The following is a 23,890-nucleotide window of genomic DNA, read 5'->3' as shown; positions in this document are numbered from 1 at the left end:
CCACAAAGATTGGAGCAATGCTGCAAATACACATCCCTTCCAGCTTACTGGAAACTAGAAAGATGCATTTTTTGTAAGATAGTGAAGCGGTAGAATAATGCAACCCTTTGATCGCAAATACCTTTCTGTCTTTACAACACTTGATCAGCCTCTCTTAACTTGATATCAGTATCATGTTGGAAGTTGTTCTGTGGCAGCTCCCTATTTACACAGTGACAGAGAGCAAAACTCTGGAAGCTCCACTTTAAAAATCTGTAACAAGGCAGAGCTCTGACTTTGACTCTTTCGCTATGTTGATACTGGGGAACCTCCAGCCTGGCAGTCTGCAGCACCCTTCCTAAGTTGCATCTGTTCCTCCAGGTCAAACTTGTGATCCAAGCTTCCCCAAAATTGTTTCCCTGCTAACATAACTAATGCAAAGCCTAACAGAGCGTTTGTATTTTAATTTAAGTGGCAATCCAAACAGCTGTAGTATTACTGCCTTTGCTCTTTTGACATGTAAATTGGTTTCACTAGATGCTATTTATTCTGCCTTTTCTGCTGTTTTTAATTGGTCATGTTTTGATTGTAATGAATCATAGTGTTATATTGTATGCCACTCTCAGACAAATGCTATGCTGTGGGTTCAAACCTTGTAAAATAAAAACTTCCCACTCTACTATTCTATGATTCTTTGAAACAAAACAAAAACAACTTGGTGAAGTCTCTCACTCAGCAGATCCATGAACGAGAAACATTAGGCCTAAACTAGATGAGATTTTGGCAGTTCTGAGTGTTCAAATAAGGAATTACCCCATTGTGACCCTCATATTTCTGATGAGACATTTAAATGTTAAAATGTTCTGTTTTAGAAACTTCAAATTGCAAATAATTAACTGTGTGAAAGAAGAAAAGCCTGGTTTTGTACTTCAAAGGACAGGATCACACTTCAAAATGACCTTAACAGATTAGACAACTGGGCCAAAGCAAACAAGATGAATTTTAACAAGGAGAAATGTAAAGTACTACACTTGGGCAAAAAAAATGAAAGGCACAAATACAGGATGGGAGACACCTGGCTTGAGAGCAGTACATGTGAAAAGCATCTAGGAGTCTTGGTAGAGAAACTTGACATGAGTCAATAGTGTGATGCAGCAGCTAAAAAAGCCAATGCAATTCTGGGTTGCAACAATAGGAGTATAGCATCTAGATCAAGGGAAGTAATAGTACCACTGTATTCCGCTCTGGTCAGACCTCAACTGGAGGACTGTGTCCAGTTCTGGGCAGCACAGTTCAAGAAGGATACTGACAAGCTGGAACGTTTCCAGAAGAGGGCAACCAAAATGGTCAAAGGCCTGGAAACGATGCCTTATGAGGAACGGCTTAGGGAGCTGGGTATGTTTAGCCTGGAGAAGAGAATGTTAAGGGGTGATATGATAGCCATGTTCAAATATATAAAAGGATGTCATATAGAGGAGGGAGAAAGGTTGTTTTCTGCTGCTCCAGAGAAGCGAACACGGAGCGGAAGAACTTCCTGACAGTAAGAGTTGTTCGGCAGTGGAAATTGCTACCAAGGATTGTGGTGGAGTCTCCTTCTTTGGAGGTCTTTAAGCAGAGGCTTGACAGGCATATGTCAAGAATGCTTTGATGGTGTTTCCTGCTTGGCAGCGGGTTGGACTGGATGGCCCTTGTGGTCTCTTCCAACTCTATGATTCTATGATTCAAAGAGGAGTTTGACAAGAGACTCATTAAGAAGTGAGAATCAAACCTGAAAGAGTCAGAAACTGGAAGAACAAATAGCAACCGCCAGGGGAAGCCCACAGAGGGACCTGGAGCTGAGGAAGTTTGGTAATTAACTAGGACCAGGTAAAGGTAAAGGTACCCCTGACCATTAGGTCCAGTCGCGGACGACTCTGGGGTTGCGGCACTCACCTCGCTTTATTGGCCAAGGGACCCGGCGTACAGCTTCCGAGTCATGTGGGCAGCATGACTAAGCTGCTTCTGGCAAACCAGAGCAGCGCACGGAAATGCCGTTTACCTTCCCCCTATTCATCTACTTGCACTTTGATGTGCTTTCGAACTGCTAGGTGGGTAGGAGCTGGGACAGAACAACAGGAGCTCACCCCTTCATGGGGATTCGAACCGCCAACCAATAAAGGCAGAAGCTTAAGACAATTTGCAAAGAAGGAAAGAAGACTGCAGCAGCCCTCCTTTGGGAATTGCTAAGGCCACTGCACATCAGCAGGTAGCAAAAACAGCAAATATCCAACCAGAGACAAGACTTCTGGTAAAGATCATGTAAAAAGTCTGTGAGGAAGAGAAGACTTTGATGCATCCTTACCAGTCTGTAATTTAACTAAGGGTAGAACTGAAAGGGTAATGGGCTAATGGTGGTGGTAGTGGTTGTTATTGCTACACAAACACCTATTTCAAGCAACAGCAATATCATTAATGCGAAAGGAACGTCTTTAAATCAACAGTACTATATGCAGGTATCAACTATTGCTATGTAATCAACCTGTGAATAAACATTATTTATATTATTTTTAACCTTTAACAAATATCACCAATGTCTCACAACAAATGTAATGGATCTGTAAAAAACACAACCTGAAAAAGAGATGCACATACTTTTGTAAACTAATAAAAATCTTTAATAAAAACAATTTCAAAAAAATTACAATATATTTGTTTTCTATTACAAGCCCTGGTCTGTCTTTCCCATGCTGATAGACATGTGCTATATGGGTTTGTTTGTTTTTTTAAGAAGGTTGTATATTGGAATTTTTTATTTAAATCCTAATGACTGTAGCAGGAACATAAAAGGGACAATAGATGCAAGTACATTAAATATATGGTTATGTGACAGGGATCCAGCATGTTATACTAAAATGGTGGAATAGTAAACCCTAGCTTGCCCACAGTACACCACATATTTGGTAACAGATGGTGGAATAAAAAACACGTACATCATGACCACTATCCAGAATATTTCAGTTTTAAAGACAAAAGGAGCTTTCTGAGTACAAAACCAACCAAGAACAATTACAGTATTGAGCTGTACACAGAGGGTTCTTCTGCAGTCCTTGCCTGTGTGCCCCTTTTGCTTTTAAAATCAAGCCCCTATTCCCCTCTTTATGCATGGAACCACCCATCATGTATAAGCACAGAACTTCCATTAGTGCATCTAGTTGAATGCTTAGTCTCATTGAAACAGGGGCAGCATAGGTGCAATGCTGGCTCTCCAGCCTGCTTAGGAAATTTGTAATGATTAACAATTCCTAAATTCAAGGGACCTAAATTTTTCACCATGCTATGATATTAAGGAAAACCTAATGAAGATGCAAAATAGGTGGTATCTAACACCAGGAAAATTGGCCAAGATTTATCCAGGTTTAACTAATAATTGTTGGAGATGCAAGCAGGAAGTAGGAACCCATATACATATGTGGTGGCATTGCAAACAAATTAAAAAGTTCTGGGAAACAATTTATAATGAAATAAAGAAGATGATGAGATACCCAATTAAGAAATGTCCCAAATTATTTCTTTTAGGAATGATGCCGGAAGAAGTTAAACCTAGAGACAGATGCTGTCTAAGTTACGCGGCAGCTGCCGCAAGGACACTAATAGCAAAAAATTGGAAGGCTGCTCACGTCCCAACAAAAGAGGAATGGCAAGAGAAATTATTCAATTATTACAATCTGGCTAAAAAGTATGAGGAAATTAAAGGTATCAAGAAGGAAGAAAGTGAAAATAATTGGAGAGTGTTTATAGACTATATAAGAACTAAAGTAGCGAATACTAGCCTTATCTCCGCCAAATAAGGTTCAGTCATATATACGACTATATATTAGATGCTGTATGGAAAGAGAGGATGGAATAAATGATAGTTAATAATTGGATGTATGTTATGATTACATGGGCTTAATACAAGTTAAAGTAAGATATGCAGAGTATTATTATTATCATAGAATAATAAAAGGAAAAGTTCAGATTAGGTTGTGAAGTCAAGGGGAATGGGAAGCAGAGAGGGAGGGGGGAGGGAAGTAATACTTCGTGCAATGAATTAAGATAATTGTAATGTCTTTTTTATGGTGATGATTTATTTTAATTGTGATGAATGTTTTGTTATGTAATAAAGTTTATTTTAATAAAAAAAAACAATTCCTAAATTCATAATGATTAGCAATGATTAAGAAATTATTTTGCATTGTTGGCTACTGTGATTGTGATGACACATTCTAGAGATTGCTCATCATAGTTAGCAAAACAGAAATGCAAGAGCCAGAGTTATGTTTACACCAGCCTAAAGATTGAAAAACAAAAGGTTCTCCATAATTAGGCCTTGCTCGTTAGTTTCTTTCAAAAGACATCAAACAGAATTATTAAATAATACTTGGTTGGCATAAGCCCCAAGTCACAATAGCAAGCAATGTAAAGATCAGGAGGAAGGATGCTAATTAGAACAGGGCCTGTGAGCTATATTCCCTTGCAAACAGGCTCCTGACTCTCACCTCAGCCGCTTTCCTCAGTACCAATTGTAGAATATGAAAGCACAGAGAAATACCCACCTGCTTTATCTAGTCCACAGGAATGACAACACTATCAACTTTTTAAAGATAAAACAGCTAACAAAACCAAGCAACTGCCTATCTTTTCCTCAGAGCAAAGTTGGAATTGAGCTTTGAGTGAAAACATTAAAAAAAAAACTTCCATAAGACACTTAGTAAGACAGGGACTAGTGAGTTGGTGGTCAGGGCTGCCTTCAACATATCATTAGGTCCCCTATTAAGAAAGCAACATGAGAAGAACTTGGAGGAACTGCTGGCTCAAATAGCAGAAGTAGCAACACACAGTAAAAGATCAACCGGTTTACTTACTCTTCAGGTATTTATTTCCAGTGAAGCAGTCTTGCCATTCAGCTAGCTTCTGCCAGTAACTATACTTTTGTTCTGGACTTCAAACTAAACCAATGTCATCTGAAAAAAGCTTCAACAAGCAGCTATATTCATTCAAATAAAACTATTCACTGTAGAAAGCTGCCTGCAGCACCTCAAAAGCCTTTTGACCAACTTGACCTTGCTTAGATCTTTCAAAAAAGGATTTCTTAACTCCTAGTAAAAGAATTCTTGAATAAGTAAACATGAAGGCCAAAGGTCTATATTCATAGACTGAAAAAGCAGTGAAATGACATCCTCTGATCTGTCATTAGCAATGTAATCATGATGCCAGTACCCACTTCCCCATATGATAGTGATAATTACCAAACAGAAAGCTAATAATTTCCTAACATTCTCCTCTCTACAGTGACAGAGACATGCTGTCACAGAATATCTCCTCCCATGCAAAAGGAGGCATAAGCATGCTAAAAACATTTGCATATCCCTAGACTCTTTTGGTGTATCCTTCTGAACACAAACCAGCACTGCTCAAAAGACTATCCTCCATACTGTTGCATTAATCTCCAGCATGCAAAGATCAAAATGAAGAACAGGGAAACAGGAACATCAGCACATTTAAGACACAAGCAGGGTTCAGACATCACTTTAAATACTGTAATGGGCATCTTTAGTTTTACCACTTACCGTTCTCCAGATCCCGTTTTTGTCCAACATACATTGATGTAAGTAAAAGTTGGCTATGCTCTACTATAAACCATGGAAACTGGCCAGTTTATTATGGATTTAACTCAACACTTAAAGTTTATGCATTCACCCAATGAGTCTCTGTGCATTAATTAATATGCAGATGATTTGTCGATTCACTTTTGACATCCTGTGTAATTCTGCCCCCAGCACAGCAGATGGTTGAAGTTAAGTATGCCAATTGGCCTAGCTGTGTCGTGGACTACAACCACCTTATTTAATAGAATATGTTTCAAGGATCACTAAGTGTCAGCTTGTGTTACTGCTTAGAAGAGGTCATCTGAGACAGCAGAAATATCAAATATTTCATTCAAATTATTTCATTTGTAGAAAACCTGTCTTACAATAGGCTTGGTAGTATTTGACTCACTTCTACACAGGTATCAACACAGAACATGTTTAGAATTTTAAAAGTGATGGTTGACCCTGTTTTATAATACACTTATTGACATAACATTACGGTGAAAGTCCCAACAAATCAAGATGACATCAGAGAAACAAAAGAGAGGAAAGGTAGGAACTTGCAATATTTTTTGAACTCAGTGCTTTATATAAGGGTATATGTGGCCTTGTACATTTGTCATTCATTAATTAAACACCATCTTAGCAAAACTAGGTGAAATGCTCAACAAAATGCCACATACTGGTTTTGCTGTCCAACAAATAGTACCAGAGAAACTGGCTCTGGGTAACAGAGCCTAGGAGATTATAACACAAAATCCGTCTTACCAGAGACCCTTAACTGAAAGGAGAAAATTTAGAATTAAAAGGGTTGAATGCAGAAGAAGTGCTATTCCAGTACATTGAGAAAGTCTGAGTATCTAGTTGGAATATGGTTTCCAAGGCAACTAAACTAGCTTGTTAACATGCTCACTTTCATCATTAAAGAAAAAAGTTAAAGGTAATTGGGTTAATTATTGAAGCAACAGCCAAAATACAGCCAGCATACCACCACTAATTGTCCATTTACGTAAGGCATTTAAAAAGCAGTTCAAATTCCTACTGGGCTGAAATGTATCACAATTCATTCACTTGAATGAGTAGCTTACATAAAAAGTGAGTGGATAATCAATTAAAGAGCCATGTACAGATGCAGAATTCCCTAACAGGAAATCATTTCTTACAGACCACAGTTGCTGTATTCAGATGATCTCCAAATCCTGGTTTGAATATTGCAAGTGAGCCTTTTCATCATATGTGACATGAGCACAATAAATAAAAAATATCAAAACCATTACTGAAGGGATAAACCAGTAACTAAAATAAAAAGTACACCACTGCATCAAAGAAAATTGCAGTTAAATAATCCCCAAAGCCAAAAACCAAACTATTAAGCCAAAAAAAGCATACAGATATTGTGAGAATATAACTGAATATAAATCAGCTACCAAAAGCCCAGAGCATCAGGACAAAGTTTGTCTGGCTTCCAAAGCATAACAGAGAAGGTGGAAGGCAGATGTCACCTTCCATATATGAGATACAATAAAAGAAAAGGCCCTCCTTCTGGTGTTGTTTAGTCGTGTCCGACTCTTCGTGATCCCATGGACCAGAGCATGCCAGGCACTCCTGTCTTCCACTGCCTCCTGCAGTTTGGTCAGACTCTCATGTTGGTGGCTTCAAGAACACTGTCCAACCATCTTGTCCTCTGTCGTCCCCTTCTCCTTGTGCCCTCAATCTTTCCCAACATCAGGGTCTTTTCCAGGGAGTCTTTTCTTCTCATGAGGTGGCCAAAGTATTGGAGCCTCAGCTTTAGGATCTGTCCTTCCAGTGAGCACTCAGGGCTGATTTCCTTCAGAATGGATAGGTTTGATCTTCTTGCAGTCCACGGGACTCTCAAGAGTCTCCTCCAGCACCATAATTCAAAAACATCAATTCTTCGGTGATCAGCCTTCCTTATAGTTCAGCTCCTTCTGGTAGCCATCACCTAACCTAAATACCCCTGGAAAGGGCACCCAGAGAAAGACCTCTAATAGCACTCTTAGTTGCCAGGTAGGCAGACACAGTGCCATTCAGGGGGTGGGGGCCTAAGAGGGCTTTTTGGCCTGGCCAAAAAAATTAGACACATTAATTTTTTGGCATTTGATAAGTTTCACAACTTGTTTTTCTGCATGCTGGACCAAATTGTGACACACACTCTGCCAGTTTAGAGATGCAAACTAAAAGAAGAGGTGCAATTTGGTAAAATACTCTTCTTGTTGCTGTTAAATGATGATATATATTTTGTCATATGCTTAGCATCAACTGAGATATTACACAAAAGCTCTCCTGCTCTAGTCTGTGAGAAGAGGCTGTGGCTTGCAAGGAGGAACTGCTGGTGCTAATGGTTAAATGGTGTAGGGTGCATCATGATTTGATTGGATTAGATAGAATATTGCCTGCATAGTCCCTGTCTCTTCCTTTTGAAGAGTGTGGTGGGTACAAGCCATAGCATGGCAAACAACAGGCATCTCTGATCTGGGCAAATTGACACTTTTGCTAGTGGGCTGGGCCTGGGAGATTTGGTTGCAACAGCCTCTCTCATATCCCTGGCGACAAAGATACTGATTCAGTAGTCAACTTACTCTCAGGTGCTTCCCCAAGAGGAGGCTCTTTACTGACAGGACTGACATGAGTGGTGGCCCTTTAGGGGGTGCCTGACAAGAGGTCTCTGATATCACAGGGGTGAGACTCCTTTATGAAAATCTGCTTCAACCTTATTACAGTGGTACCTCGGTCTACGAACAGCTCTGTTAACGAACTATTTGGTGAATGAACTCCGCAAAAACGGAAGTAAGTGTTCCAGTTAGCGAACTTTGCCCCAGAAGACAAACGGAAGACAAATAGTGGAAGAGCACCAGCGGCGGGAGGCCTCATTAGGGAAAGCGCACCTCGGTTTAAGAATGGCTTTGGTTTAAGGACAGACTTCCAGAACAGATTAAGTTCGTAAACGGAGGTACCACTGTATTATTTATTGAATTTATATACCGTCCTATATAGTTCCACCCAATAATACTTGTGCTATCTGAATCCAGCTTCAATCTATGATCCCTCAGTCATGCCATTGCTGACTACAGGATATTAAAGTGAGTATGAACGGTGCTGCTGTAGCTGGATAATTCAAATGTGAGTTTAGTTCAGTGTCAATCTCTACTGCCACATAAGGAAACAACAATAAAGCACCTAGAAAATCAGAGTGTTTTTCATTATTATTATTTAAGTAATGGCATTTACACGCCTAACACTGTTGGTAGGTAAGGCAATTCAAACGTTATCTCGTTCTGATGGGGAGGTTCCCAAAATGCCTTCCTGGGGTTATCCAATGACTAGGTTCAACGATATCAACAAGTATAAGCACACTCCATCAAAGGAACATGAAAGGACACTGCTACTAGCAGCTAGAACAATCTGCCTTTCACCCTCAAAACCAGATAACATTTCTTGTTATCACCACAAGCAGCTGAAAGATTCTTAACAGAGCAGAAGCAGATGTCTCCAGCTAAGCAGAGCGGGGGGGGGGGGGATTCGGCACCGTTGCCTGGCAGCAAATCATCATCATCTCTGGTGAGCTATTTCCATATTCCTACAACAAAATCCCACACAGAAAACCAGAATAGGGAAAGGATGCATCTCGTTGAAAAGCAACAAGCACTAGCAAAGAGGTGCTTAGCAACCTTAAAGTGTTGCAAGAAAAATGTAAGAAATGGGGATATTGTATCATACCTGGTAAAGTCTCCTTTCTACAGATGAGCAAAGCAACAAAAGAAAGTTAAAAGTGCCCTTATCTGGTAGAGGGAGGCTCCTACCCTCAGTCTGGAATAGCAAAAGACTTGAAACAAGAACTTAAATGACCAAAGAACAATGCCAGTCAAACAAAGAGCCTCTCAAGAAATTTTGAACCATATGGAATCTGAAAGGTGGGGTTGGTGGAATGGCCCTCCCCATATTCCCAGAAGTTTAATTTACCAGAGAAGACAAAGCAAAATTTCCTCTAATCATGTCTACTCCTATTCAATGGGTCTTACTCCCACATAAGTGAGGTTAGGAACACATTATTAGTAAGTGGACAACAGTATTATTATCATTATAAATATGTGCCCAGATCTTATTTGGCATACCTATTCACAGACATCACGCTCTTTGGTTATAGTCTCCTTATACTAACAGCATACACAAAAAGTAGAACAGCTCTATACCTTTTCATCAGAATGCAACAGAATAAATACATTACAATAGTGGTAGCCTTCCGTATGTTGTTAGCCTACAATTCCCATCAGACCTAGCCATCAAGGATGATGGGAGTTGTAGTCAAACAACATCTGAAGGACAATATGTTGGTCATCTCTATGTTAGAAGATTTCCAAGAGATCAATAAGGCAAGAAAGTCCCTGAAAAAGAATATGCTTATTTAGCTTATTACAGCACCCTTTAAAATCCAAGAGCACATTGCTATAAACTTAATCTAGACAAACAGTAGATCATTCTTGAATTAGGTACTAACAAATACCAAATCCAAGGTCCATGAACCACCACTACAGAAATTCTATTATCAAAAAAAATCTCATTTTATCTACCTTCTACCTACTCACACACAAAGTACTTTCTAGTTGGCTGTGCAATATTCGTATATGCACCTATTAGGATCCTAATTGAATCTGAACTGCTCTTGAGAAGTTTTACAGCCCAGAACATGAACAAGGCACCCTATAATTGAATTAGAGGGACCTGCAGCAAACTGATCATTAGCTTGTCAGAATGTTAATTTTTAAGAGAAAAAGAAACAGAAACACTTATGCGTTTGAAAAGAAGTTTTCAAAAACTGTTCTGCCTATCCTTGTTCTTGAATTCAATTCTAGGATTTCCCTGCATGCAGCTTTCTTTCCGAAAGTTACTGCTATCAGTAACTACAAAAAATGTGCACAAATGGATAATACGGTCATTCTGGAGTCTATCTTTGCATTTAAAGATTATAGCCAGATCAGTTTTGATTTTCATACCCATCCTGGCTCACGTATATAAGTATCATATTCAAAAAAAGAGGAGCAAGAGATCCTTACCCGCCAAAACCCTGTTAACAGAGGAATGAGTGGCCAAACCAGGCTGTCCCCGCTCATGGAAAATCCCAGCATAAGGCAAGTACTCTGGCAGCAAGAAACGCCTAGAAGGGGAGACAGAATCCATGAAAAATACTGCCAAACCACTGAGACCAGGGTTAAAGCAATGCCACATGTGCAGGTCTTACCTGGGGACAAAGCGCCCAAGGGATGGGGCAGACATGCGGGCATTCCGAGGAGCTCGATGTCTTGATCTGTCTCCGTTGTCCCTTAAGGAGGAATAAAGAATATGTTAATTACAGGTTCCACATTGTCAGGTTAAGACATGAGAACTCTTCTAAGCCAACCACCATGATCAATACAGAACCAATGTGAAGCAATCTTCTTACAACCTTTTAAAATCTACTCCCATTTTTACTGCACTACAGTAAAAGTCACCAATTTAATACACTGATCTCACTCATGCCTCACATGTGAGCAGGAGGTAGGACAAACTGTGGAATAATCCACTACTCCCTCCATAATAATCTGGACCAATATTCCTATTTTGGCAATTTTCCTAAATAAAATATTAAAACTGAGGAGAGACAGAAGAGACACTTGTACATCCTGAACATACAGTATCAGAGTTTAGCTGCCTCCACATATTGCTTTGAATGACGGGTTCTATAAAATTCTATAAATTTTTACTCCAACACCACCAACTCCACAGGCTTGCAGAGAAAAAAACAAGTTACTGTTCATGCTTCCCATTCCAAGAGATCTCCATCTCATTAAGCAGCAGATCAATTGTGCACCACCATTTAAGAGCACCTGCAAGGAAGACATGCATGCCATATGCCATACAGTTTAACACTAAACCTACACAAGTCTCTTCCTAACATTCCCTGGTATGTTTCAGGAGCCCACTACTAAAATTTTAAAGGCTCCTATTCTATTTAATTCAAAGATTAACATTTAATTTTGATTCTCCCATGCCTAAGAGGCACCCCAGTGAAAGATGGTGGCATCAGTACTCCTCTGAAGAGTGTTTCTGAGAGGCACCTAAAGCACCACCAGGTGGGTATTGTCTAGGATGGTCCTTGCTCAAAGAGGCAGAAAATGTCATCCTTTCTTGATGTGAACTCCTCTTTCTGAAAGAGGCAGTTCCCCTTCTGCCCCCCCCCAACCTATGTTGAGTCTTAAGTCATTCATTCATACAAGGTTCGTACACAGGATTCAACAAGTCAGTTCTTACTTAGTGTTCATATAATAATAATAATAATGCTATTGCCGTTGTGTGAAAGGATAGCTGTACATTTCTCAGCCAGCACCAGGCACAAGCTAGTGGTGCCTTAATGCACCTTCTCAAAGTGACACTCAAGTTAGCTGCTCACCACTGCCTTTCCCATAGCTCCGCAGGAGCATCTGGGTGATCACTGCTGGAAGGTGGAATGCTAGTCTGATCCAGCAAAGCAGTTTCAATATCCTTATGTCTGTCTGAGTGGTTCTATGGTATGAAAACATTCAGCATTTAACAACAACGATAAAAGGAAATGGAGAAGCTTGTGTTGCTATGTTGCCAGCTCAAGGTTAGTTCAGCACCTTCAGAAAATAAAACTCAAGAACCTTCCATCTGCTCAAGACTGGCAGATGGCATTTATATAGCATATCAACACTGCCAAGAGAGGGCAAGGAAAGCAGATGTTATGATTGCAGTGCAAAGAAAAAACAATGCATCTCAGGTTTTTAAAGTGCTATAGTAAATTTAATAGCTTAATTTTTACTCTGACAGAGTTCAATGGGCCTGTTACCCTAAAGGGAATGTATATGGGATCGCAGCATATACAAACATTGAATAAATTATGTGTGTAAGCTTGCAAAGGCAATTTAGCAGCAAAATGGCAATTAACAGGATATAGTATACTGCAATATTTTGAAGGTTTTCCCAAGAACCGATAAAGATGCTACAGGATAGGAGTCTTAGGGGTTTTCCTGCTCAATGTCAGCTGTAACCCAGGGCATAGAAACTGATAATTCATCTGAATCAAGTAATACCTGAGGGCAGGAATCTACTGTAAAGATAGCCATTGGGTTTCCCCAAGTAATAGGGTAAAATGCAAATCCCTGGAAAAAAATATCCCAATAGACATAACATAGAAGAACAAGAAAACCAGCAACCCACTGGAGTTTTGACATCTGAAAAAAAAGGCCATTCAAGGTCAGGGTACCTAAAGCAGGAAAGAGAAATAAGAAGGAGAAATCAACAGTCTTACAGAATGTAGGCAGAGAAGGATCCCTTAGACTGAGCAGAGGTTCGCAAAACTTTCTATCCCCAGGGCTCACTTGAGAACACTGAAAATTACTGATGCCCACCAGTAACAACAACATGGCCGTCCATAGAGTGAACCAGCCACAAAATTATGGCTGATTGAGGTCGAACTTGCATATTTGGAAATTGCTGCCTCCTTGGGGCAGGGACTTGTATAGTTCAGCTTTCCTTATGCCAAGTCAAAATACTGGAAGGAATTCAACATCACTCTATGACAATCGTTATGTTGGGGTAAGCATTTCAGCTTTCCAGAAAAAAAATGATCCTTGCTCTCCCCGGCCCCAAGGTGTTCCAGGGGTTCTTCCAACCCCATGAGAGCCAATTTCATGGGGCACAGTGGAGGAGATTGGGGAAAGCCCCATTGTGCAAGCAGAAATCCTGGAGCAGGACTTTTGCTTATTGGACTCATTAGTTGAATTGTGCTCACAGGTTGTGAAGATACTGTGCCTCATTCTCTTTATCTTAGGCAGAAGTTGCTGATCCAGAGGATGATCAAAACAATGAAAGCTTTTTATTTTATATTTTCCTCCTGCTGCAACATGCCTCAAAGTATTTTTACTCCGCTCCTGCTATTTCTTCTCCACTTCCCCTTTCATACTTAATTTGTACCACAGTCTGCCAGGAGCTTCTGAGTTTTCATCAATATTCCCCACTTTCCCTCCTTTCTTCTTCTTCTCCTTCTCCTTCTCCTTCTTCTTCTTCTTCTTCTTTTGTTATTGTTGATGTTGTTAAAACCAGTGCTCTGCAGCTCAGAAAACTGAAGCCATTCAAAAATTGCCTGCTTTTTATAGAGGGCCCTAAAAATAGCTAAAAGAATGAGATATTCATGGAAGTTCTTAACCAGTTTTTCCAGCAAGTTTATTTTTTAAAAAAAAAATTTTTATCTCTTTAGAATTAAATCACACTTCCACGTTCAGCCCTTTTCAAGAAAACAGCTGGATGTGTGGCAGTTTGTTACAATGTTCTGCCCTAGGCCCAGTATTACTGTCACCAAGAGAGATACAAATAAAAGTGTTGACAAGACTTTTATAGGTATTTAACTTTCATTAAATATCTATAAATGAAGCTGTCAAGAATCACTGTTGGCAGGACTGGCAGCAACAGCAGCAGACATATTCTATGCTTATAATATTTTATTCTCTTGCCAATTATTCAGTATCAAATGTTTATTTTATATTTGATTTCATTTTGAAATGTTTAAAATAAAAAAATAACTTTGTTGCATTAAATGTGCATTATGTAGTTGACCTCTGTATTGTGTCTTCTGTATACAGTGTCTTCTTAATGGACTGAACTATAAAGTTAAAAGAAGTACCACAACTTAAATATTTTAAATACCTAAGTTTTTTGCACTGAACTAATAAATAATAATAATAATAATAATAATAATAATAATAATAATCTATTATTTGTATCCCGGCCATCTGGCTGAGTCTCCCCAGCCACTCTGGGCGGCTTCCAATCGAATATTAAAACAATACAGCATTAAATATTAAAAACTTCCCTAAACAGGGCTGCCTTCATATGTCCTTTAAAAATAGAATAGCTGCTTATTTCCTTGACATCTATTGGAAGTGCGTTCCACAGGGCACGTGCCACTACCGAGAAGGCCCTCAGTCTGGTTCCCTGTAACCTCACTTCTCGCAATGAGGGAACCGCCAGAAGGCCCTCGGTGCTGGATTTCAGTGTCTGGGCTGAATGATGGGGGTTGGAGACGCTCCTTCAGGTATACAGGACCGAGGCCATTTAGGGCTTTTAACGTCAACACCAACACTTTGAATTGTGCTCAGAAACTTATTGGGAGCCAATGTAGATCTCTCAGGAACGGTGTTATGTGGTCCTGGCGGCCACTCCCAGTCACCAGTCTAGCTGCCGCATTCTGGATTAATTGCAGTTTCCGGGTCACCTTCAAAGGTAGCCCCACGTAGAGCGCATTGCAGTAATCCAAGCAGGAGATAACCAGAGCATGCACCACTCTGGTGAGACAGACCTAACACTCTTGTCAACCCTTTTTAAAATATCCCTCTTGTTGTTAGCAACTTCCCTTCATTTAAATCAAAATGGCTGAAATGATAAGTCCACTCTAATATTCTTAGGTTATCAGGTTCCCTTCTTTAAGCAAAAGGAGGATTAATCTAAACTATTAATTTATACAACTAGCCAATTAGTACAACCGCTATGCATCTAAAGCCAAATCATCAGAAAGTCCATTTAGATTAAAAGGGAGAGGCATCTTAACAGATTAATCTTAAATAGATTTTCCTCCCCAAATTATCTAAAAATTGTGATCAGTTAAAAAGAAATAATTAAGTTAAAAATAAACTTTTAAAACAATTGCTAAGATTTTGAAGGATTTATCACCATGGAGAGGAAAGTAGAGAGAAGTATGCTGAATAAAAGAACATTCAAATTACACAAAAGCATTTTCCTGACAGGGTATGTATTAGACTGTGGAAGCAATCTCCCAAGAGATGGACTAAAAATGTAATAAAATTTAAGAGGAGGGGGAAAACACTAGAAAAATACAAGGAACAATTTCATATTTGCTGTAAAAATGCCAGTAGATTAGATTCTCCTCTTGCCACTCGAATCTCATTTTTGTACTAAATTTAATTTATATAGTAGCAGCCAGGTAGAGCAAGATTGCCATGCTCGCCAAGTTTTAGACAACCTTCTCACTTGTGAAATGTCATTCCCTACCTATGACACGGGAAACACCAAACCTGCCAATTTATCAGTTAAAATTTTAAGCCAGCAGGGCTGCAGATAGTGGGTTATTAATGGCTCTTTCAAAGAGCGGGGGGGGGGGGGGGACACAAAACTACAGCCTTGATTACGTCTCACATGGCCATTTAAAGAATAAAAAAAATTCTACAACATAGAAAAGCACTTCACAAGATCAAGTACCTCTGACAAGTACCAAATACAAGAGGATTCATCACCTGGTCAAATGACATGCAGTGCAGCAGAGCCCTGCTAAATGCCGAAGATGAATTGCTGTAGGAAAGCCAATTTGAAAAAATGAAGTCAGAAGTCTGCGTCCTGACCCAGAAACTAAATGAGTCTCCTCTGATCCTACTTGTCTCACTGATAAATAATTAGCAAGACAACAATGAACTGTTATATTCAACTGCAGCAATGGGTCACTGGATACCATGGCAATTGGAAGTTTTCTAAAGGGAAAGGCAGAACACTTGGCAAAAACACAACCTTAAAAAGCTGAAGTGTTAATAGCCACCATATGAAGGCAGCATCAGTACAGATTAAAATGGTAATAGGGAAGTTCCTCTAAAGAGGGAGTTTGCAATGGTGAACAGATACTCTTCCCTTATTTGTCTGAAATCGTCCTCTCCCCTGCCCTACCTCACAGCAAGCAGGTAGCAACTATGGCTGGCAGGGGAAATCTGCAAATATTGGACAGCAGACTCTAGCAGAGGGCTTCAAATGGTCAAAGGGCTAGAAAGAACCATTTCTATCCCTGCAGGTCTAGTACAGTATAAAGAATTGAGATCACTTGTTTAAGTCTCCACAGAAACCAAAGAAAGGAAGATTTATTCCGTAGAAACAAAAGAATGTTCTTCTCAGACTTCATTAGAAGTTCTAGATTTTGGTTACTTTCACATCCACTGCTAATAGCAGTCCATGGGGAGGGCGAGGGGGAAGCAGGCCGAACAAGTTCTGTGCAAATTAAAAAATACTACTCGTACTATACAAAGAACATAGGAGGGAATCCAACACTGTGCTATGGTGAACATCCCACCAGCGCAAGCACTGCAGCTTGCCAGGTGGAACAATTCTGTTTTGGAAGCTCTCTTGCCACCACAAGCCAATTATGGGGAGCACTGGGGGGAGGAAGGGGGAGGCCCCACTGTGGAAGCAGAAGCCCCATTGCAGTAGTATACACGCCTACCTCATGTTTAATGGGCTTACTCCCAGGTAAGTGGTTAAAGGATGGCAGGCTAGGCTTTGGTTTTGGGTTGGCATTGAAGAAAACAGGGTTCTTGGATTTTTAACAGCTGTATCTCCACAATCAGGACCAGCAGAATATAGCTGACTTACTATGGTAAATATGAGGTTGCCCAGGATAGGGGAGAAGCAGCAACAACTGTATTCTCTCTAATTCTGTGTTGTGCCATTTTGTGACTGGTGCACACTGCACACTCAAAGTTCAAAATGGTCCAATGGTCCAGAAAAGCTGGTGAGACTAGATGTACCCCATTCACAACAGAAAACCACTCGGAATGGTTAATTTGTCTCATATATGTTAGGCAAATAGGCCCACCTTGTATTTAAAAAAGGCACAAAATAGTTTGGCTATAAAACATCATGTGAAGAATATGGAAGTAACTTAGATGTCATACAACCACTGATCCAACAACCAAATGAATGACAGGGCATGAAAAGTAGAGGAGATACAATTTCCAAACAAATTATTTTATATGAAGTGGTTTCTATTAAGTAACTCACTCTTGAATGCAGGCATGTTTTATGACACAGTGATGAAAAATTTCAGAGGTTTTCAGACAAGAGCAACTCATGGTCCTGAGAATCTGTATTTCAGTGTGTGTCAAAACACAATAAAATCTGCATATTTTTTCATTGCTTGCTGAAGACAGATGGCAGAAGTCAGGACACTGCCATATTTATATGCAGAAAATTTTCAGTCTAAGAATGTAACCTTTCTGCGCTCAAGGAAACTACTTACAGCAGGTCCAACTCCTATGAGATACTTAGGAACAATTATGTTACTGCATAGAACTTAACATACATGGAAGAAAAATTAGATTATGAGCTTCACAACTCATGCACCTAATACTAAAAATGTGCTGGAGAATTCTGGAAAATCCCATGAATGAAACTCTGCAAGCTGGTTGTGCATGACAGTGGCTTCTTGGAGAAAATAATAATTTGACGGTTATGTTGAAGAGATTTTTTGCTTTCCCAAACAGATATAGATCTAGTCAGTGTTCGAAGGAGCATTTTGCGACAGAAAATTTCATTAGCGTGAGCAGTTTCTGAGCTCTGGATACAGTACTGTGCCTAAGATTTCAGATTAAAACTGTAGAATGGAAGGAAAGGAAAACTGTTTTCTGCATCCCCACTTCTAGCTACTGTCTGAAGACTGGGGAAGAGACCCTCCTGAGAATATAAGAGGGGTGGGCAGAGGGAGGACTAGACCATGTGAAAAATTAACATAATATTTTAGCTGCAGTTCATTCATTTTCAGCTGCAGTTCATTCATTTTCAGCTTTGTATTCTTGTTATTAAAAAGTCCACCTAGACATTCCGTTGTTGCGTCCATAACGTACGGTAGGTTTAAAGTGCCATTTAGATCCTAGCTTTCATATCTCAGTTTCTAACACTAATCTAGTCAAACTGTATGTCTGTCTGTCTCTCTCTCTTCTTTTTAAAATCCAGCATGGTATAGGAGCTAGATAAGAGACTGGAACATGGGAGACTTAAGTTCAGGTTCTCCACTCCTCAATAAAGTGGACTAGGTAACTTTGCGTAAGGTAACTAAGCCAACCAACCTGATGGTGCTTTGAAGTAAAAGGCAGGATACAGATTTAATAAAAAAAACATCTTGGGTGCTTTGGTAGAAAGGTGGTACATGCAATAATAAATAGGTGTAAAGTAATAGGTGTAAAGTAATACACAGAAGAGCATAGCAATAAGTATTATCCTCCCCAGCAACTGATACCCAGAGGCATCCTGCCTCCACTACTGGAGATGGCTATATAGCCATCATGGCTAGCAGCCTTGATAGCTTTATGCTCCATGACTATCACCTTTCCACTCTATAAACAGGTTGTTTAATTATCCATAATTTATATTTTATATACTGTAAATAAATGCAAAAAAGGAAAAAATGATGGCAAGAAATTCAGAAACACAAAACCTTCAGTGAGTAAAGGAAAGGTTCCACCTAAAAGGGCCCCTCTACCAGTTTCCCAATCAGCCAAGAAGGGTAACCACATAGAAGAGAATACCTGGAACGCATAAAGGAGCAGAGATCACAATGGAACATTTGTTACCAAAAAGCATAGCTAGTGTATAGGACAGAAATGCACTGCCTTCCCTACTCAGCATGAAATAAAAGGCAGTTTGGGTATGGCTGACTGAATCACTTTCCTGAATGGACCCCATCCCTGTTTCAATATTATCTGCAGGGGAACACATTTCTCCACAGGTATCTGCCTAGCCCTGTGAATGAAGAATGTACCAATTCTTTTTAGCAGTCAAGCCCCCTTCCCTAGAGGATGAATAGGAGGCAGTAATGGAAATAACTGAGGGTTGCTCTTGCTGAGCTTTTCCCATCACAATAGGCCTCAGCAGGCTGCCTCACTTCTACTCCTCCAGCCTGCAGTGCTGCTTAGGGAAAGCTATTAGGCGGCTGACGCTTCTACATATCTCCCCTCATTTACATCTTACACAAACAAAACCACAATGAAAGGGGGAAGACACACTCATTCCCCTGCGCTTCCGAGTAGTTAATTGCTAGAGCATGAAATGACAGCTCCAAAGAACAAGGGTTCTGCCTCCACCATAAATTCTCTCCCCTTAAGGTTATTTCCTGCTGCTCTAGGAGCCCAGTTCAGACTACCTGGTTCATCTGGAATTCAAAGGCATGAGCAGTTTAGATTTTTTACCCAAGCTGATGGTACTATAGAATCAACATGGATTGTGATGGAGTACTCCATCTACTCAGTCCCAGCTGGAGAGCATTTTTGAGGAAGTAAGAAATATCTATCCTAGTCAAGTAGTTTACAAGTCATATGATTTGCTAAGAACCACAGAGAAGACTACTGTGGAGACACGCTGTACGGTACTTTGAGATTAGAACTGCTGCAAGAAAGGTCACTTAAAAATGTCCTTATTGGCTTAGAAACTGAATAAACAGGAAGCAAAACAAAAACAACACTCATTCACTAAAAAGCAAAGAGTCTTGTGGCACCCTAAAGACTAACATATGAAGTAGATTCTAGACCAGCGTCCCCAAACTAAGGCCCGGGGGCCGGATGCGGCCCAATTACCTTCTAAATCCGGCCCACGGACGGTCCGGGAATCAGCATGTTTTTACATGAGTAGAATGTGTCCTTTTATTTAAAACTAGCTGGCCAGGCCACGCGTTGCTGTGGCTCTTCCCTGTGATTCCCCCCACCCTATCCTGATCCATGACCTATCCCGTCTCCTCCTGCCCCCAACACACACCCAGGCGAGTCCCCACCTCCATTCGGCCTAGTCTGTAAAGGCAAGCCTCCATTCGGCCTAGTAGCTGCAGTACCAGTGTAGCCTCCGATAGAGAGCCAAGGTTTTCTAGCTGTAGTACCAGTGTATCCGCTGCTAGAGGGTGCTGTGTTGCAACCTCTTCTGCCTTCTATTTCCCAGGTTCCCTGACTCTCTAAGTTCAGGGTTCCAAACCAGTGGGTTTTACCTGGTTTTCGTGGCACAGGTATGACATGTGGCCAATCTATGTGCATGGAAACACTCAGATATCCCCATGTGACGCTGTGGCCAAATCTGAACACGATCGGGCAAGCGGTTTCGGAGAACGTCGCGGCCTAAAACATGGGACCTTCTACATTTTTATATATATAGGTGCATCTCTGGGTGATTTGTGGGGCCTGCCTGGTGTTTTTACATGAGTAGAATATGTGCTTTTATTTAAAATGCATCTCTGGGTTATTTGTGGGGCATAGGAATTCATTCATATTTTTTTTTCAAAATATAGTCCGGCCCCCCACAAGGTCTGAGGGACAGTGGACTGGCCCCCTGCTGAAAAAGTTTGCTGACCCCTATTCTAGACAATGAATAAAATTGTTAGCTTTTAAGGCACTACAAGAAGCTTTATAGTTGATGTAAATTGTTACTTATTTGTTTGCCATCAAGAAATTCAGGAAGCAAAAGTACCAGCTTAAGGAGACAACAGGGTTGCAGATATTCATTATGAAAGCCATAACTTAAGAGACTGAGCAAATCAGACAGGAATATCTAGCCAGCCGGGAATTACTATACTCTTCAGCTCTGATTAGGGGGCTTTTTACACTGGATCAATATTCTCAGAATATGTGAATCTAAAGCCCTATCTCTAAAACGTCATTTTCTCTTCTTTCAGCCCCCTGCTCATAAACAACCACAACTATGGGTTACTGTGGCAATGAACATTACCAGTTATCAGGTGTGCTCTACACTTTTGATAATTATAAGTTCTGTAGCATATTAAAACATATGACTGCATTAATACATTCAGGGAACTGACAGGAGCTTTATTTAATAAGTGATTCTTAAGGAAAATATGAATAGACAACAGAACACCAAAATGACCATTCTCTTCCACTGCACCAGTACCAACCTTGGAAAGCTGAATATGGTTCAGGTTTAGCCAGCTAGTGTGTCTACTTACCCATCCAAATGCAAAACAACTTGAAAAGTTGCAGCGGTTGCCTTCCATTTATTAAAAATAGAGTGGTTGATGTGTTCAGTTATTGAGGAAGGATTAATCTAACAAGCTGCATCAGTGCAAGGTGAGGGATTCTGCTTACTCCACTCCTCTCGCCTCAAGCTGGCTATGGCAGGAGGTTGGGAGAACCCCCAGAACAGCATGGAGCAGGAGGAGAGTGGGGATCATTCCATCTGGTAAGTTGCAGCACTAGTTGTTTTTCATCCATGGTCTTTGAGAAGTATGAATGAAACCTGCTATCTTATTTTAAAAAAACCTCAAGGTACTTATGAACAGAAGAAGAGAGGAAAACTCAAGCATGGTGAAATAAGAACAACGAACACTTACTCAAAGTCTTCAAATTCCAGATCATTTCCTTCTACAGATGGACCTGTATTCTCAGAAGTGGAAGCAGAAGATGAAGATGAACGGAGCCGATTCTGCTGGTATCGCATGGAGCGCTGACGAATACTATCTCTGCGTGAAAGATACTGGATCATTCTCTGGGCATAATAAGCAGCAGGAGACAACCTGAAAGTATGAGAGACCATTGTTAGTTCAGAAGCAAGTCTCACCAGATACAAATGAACTTGTTTTCCCATTAAATGTTTAGCATTGCAACTTTATTGTCCAAATCTGTATCTGCAGTTAAAAGATTTCTCCCACTTCCTGAACTTTGCTGTATCCATAATTCATACAACCAATATCTAAGGTAGGTCAGTGTTACACCCTTATTACTTTTGTTGTGTGGGAGTAGAGACTGAGAAATAGTGCATTGCCATCTAAGTGAGTTCACCAACCAAGGTGACACCTACAGTTCATATTTCCAATTTTCATTCTTGGCTGCCCTGTTGACAGCCAGCTGGGGGCAATTAAAAAAGTGTCTCAGACCCCATAAGTTTACTTTCAGTTTCAGTCTCTCCCCACCCCACTAAAATATAAATAAAAATTCAGCCAACTACCTGGATTTCCCTCCCCAATTTTCTGCTCTTCCTTCCGCTTCCTATTCCTCATCCCTATAAATATGTAATGCATGGAGAATGTTGATTTCTCTTTTGATGTTAAAAAATGAATCTCTCAACCAGTTTCCTACAAGTTCAGGTAAGATCTATATTTAAACAAATGATCTACCACCATTGTGCCTAGTTTGGCCCTAACTCTTTGCTCAGACAGAATAGTTCCCATCAGCTATATCCGACGAGAATTGGACCATAAAGAAGGCTGATTGCCAAAGAATTGATGCTTTTGAATTATGGTGCTGTAGGAGACTCTTGAGAGTCTCATGAACTGCACAGACCTATCCATTCTTAAGGAAATCAGCCCTGAGTGCTCACTGGAAGGACAGATCCTGAAGCTGAGGCTCCAATACTTTGGCCACATCATGAGAAGAGAAGACTCCGGAAAAGACCCTGATGCTGGGCAAGATGGAGGGCACAAGGAGAAGGGGACGACAGAGGATGAGATGGTTGGACAGTGTTCTCGAAGCTACGAACATGAGTCTGACCAAACTGCGGGAGGCAGTGGAAGACAGGAGTGCCTGGTGTGCTCTGGTCCATGGGGTCACAAAGAGTTGGACACGACTAAACAACTAAACAACAACAAAATATCCAAGGAGTCAATAACTACTAGTCATGATGATTATATCCTGCCTCTAAATATCAGTTGCTGGGGAAAGCTACTGCTCACAAGCAGAACTTCCTAAAGGCACTTGGTTGGCCTCTATGGAAAAGAGGGCTGCGGACTAGATGGAACTTTGATCTGAACTCCACGGAAATTTTTTGTGTTCTTGTGTAGTAGACATTTCCTCACATTTAGAAAATAAATGATTCAGATTCTTGTAACTCAAATCCATTGGTTTGAGTCAAATAAGAATAGTCATGAACTGACCATTGAACCTATCATCCACTAACATTAATGTATCCAAGACAAAGAAATATTGGCATCTCTTAAGCAATACAAGAGACACGGGTGGCGCTGTGGTCTAAACCACTGAGCCTAGGGCTTGCTGATAAGAAGATCAGTGGTTCGAATCCCCACGACGGGGTGAGCTCCCGTTGCTCGGTCCCAGCTCCTGCCAACCTAGCAGTTTGAAAGCATGTCAAAGTGCAAGTAGATAAATAGGTACTGTACTGCTCCGGCGGGAAGGTAAACGGCGTTTCCGTGCTGGCCACATGACCCGGAAGCTGTCTGTGGACAAACGCCAGCTCCCTCGGCCTACAGAGCGAGATGATTCATTCCCCGTTTGCATTCATGGGATTGTTGTTTATCACATGATGGTGTATGTTTTCATTCCACAGAGTCTGACGTGACAGAAACAGGATGTTTGTTACTGTGTTTCCTGAAGTGGGACTATTGTCCTTTGTTCTTTCTCTTTGCTGATGTCAGTTGGCATCAGTCGCTGTAATGTTCGGGCTGGAGAAAGCTTTTGAAGCTCCCGATCGACCAGGAGGGAGGGAACACGCCAGTCGGGCATGTGTCTCTG

At 40.5% G+C, this 23,890-nt stretch overlaps 1 protein-coding gene across 6 annotated transcripts in view; it reads right to left on the bottom strand.

The window, feature by feature from the left end:
* Positions 1-23,890, bottom strand: part of AMBRA1 (autophagy and beclin 1 regulator 1) — a 148,257-nt gene that overhangs the window by 66,611 nt on the left and 57,756 nt on the right. For all 6 annotated transcript variants that reach the window (XM_035115335.2, XM_035115345.2, XM_035115325.2 and 3 more), the window contains 3 exons: positions 21,757-21,939; positions 10,846-10,926; positions 10,661-10,761 (listed from right to left, as the gene is read on the bottom strand). In XM_035115335.2, the coding sequence (XP_034971226.1) occupies positions 10,661-10,761; positions 10,846-10,926; positions 21,757-21,939 (365 nt within the window). The remainder of the gene's footprint in view (positions 1-10,660; positions 10,762-10,845; positions 10,927-21,756; positions 21,940-23,890) is intronic.

Source organism: Zootoca vivipara, chromosome 1, assembly GCF_963506605.1.
Source record: "Zootoca vivipara chromosome 1, rZooViv1.1, whole genome shotgun sequence".
Taxonomy (NCBI): domain Eukaryota; kingdom Metazoa; phylum Chordata; class Lepidosauria; order Squamata; family Lacertidae; genus Zootoca; species Zootoca vivipara.
The sequence above is the reverse complement of the archived record's forward strand: the minus strand, read 5'-3'. Positions and strand labels throughout refer to the sequence as shown.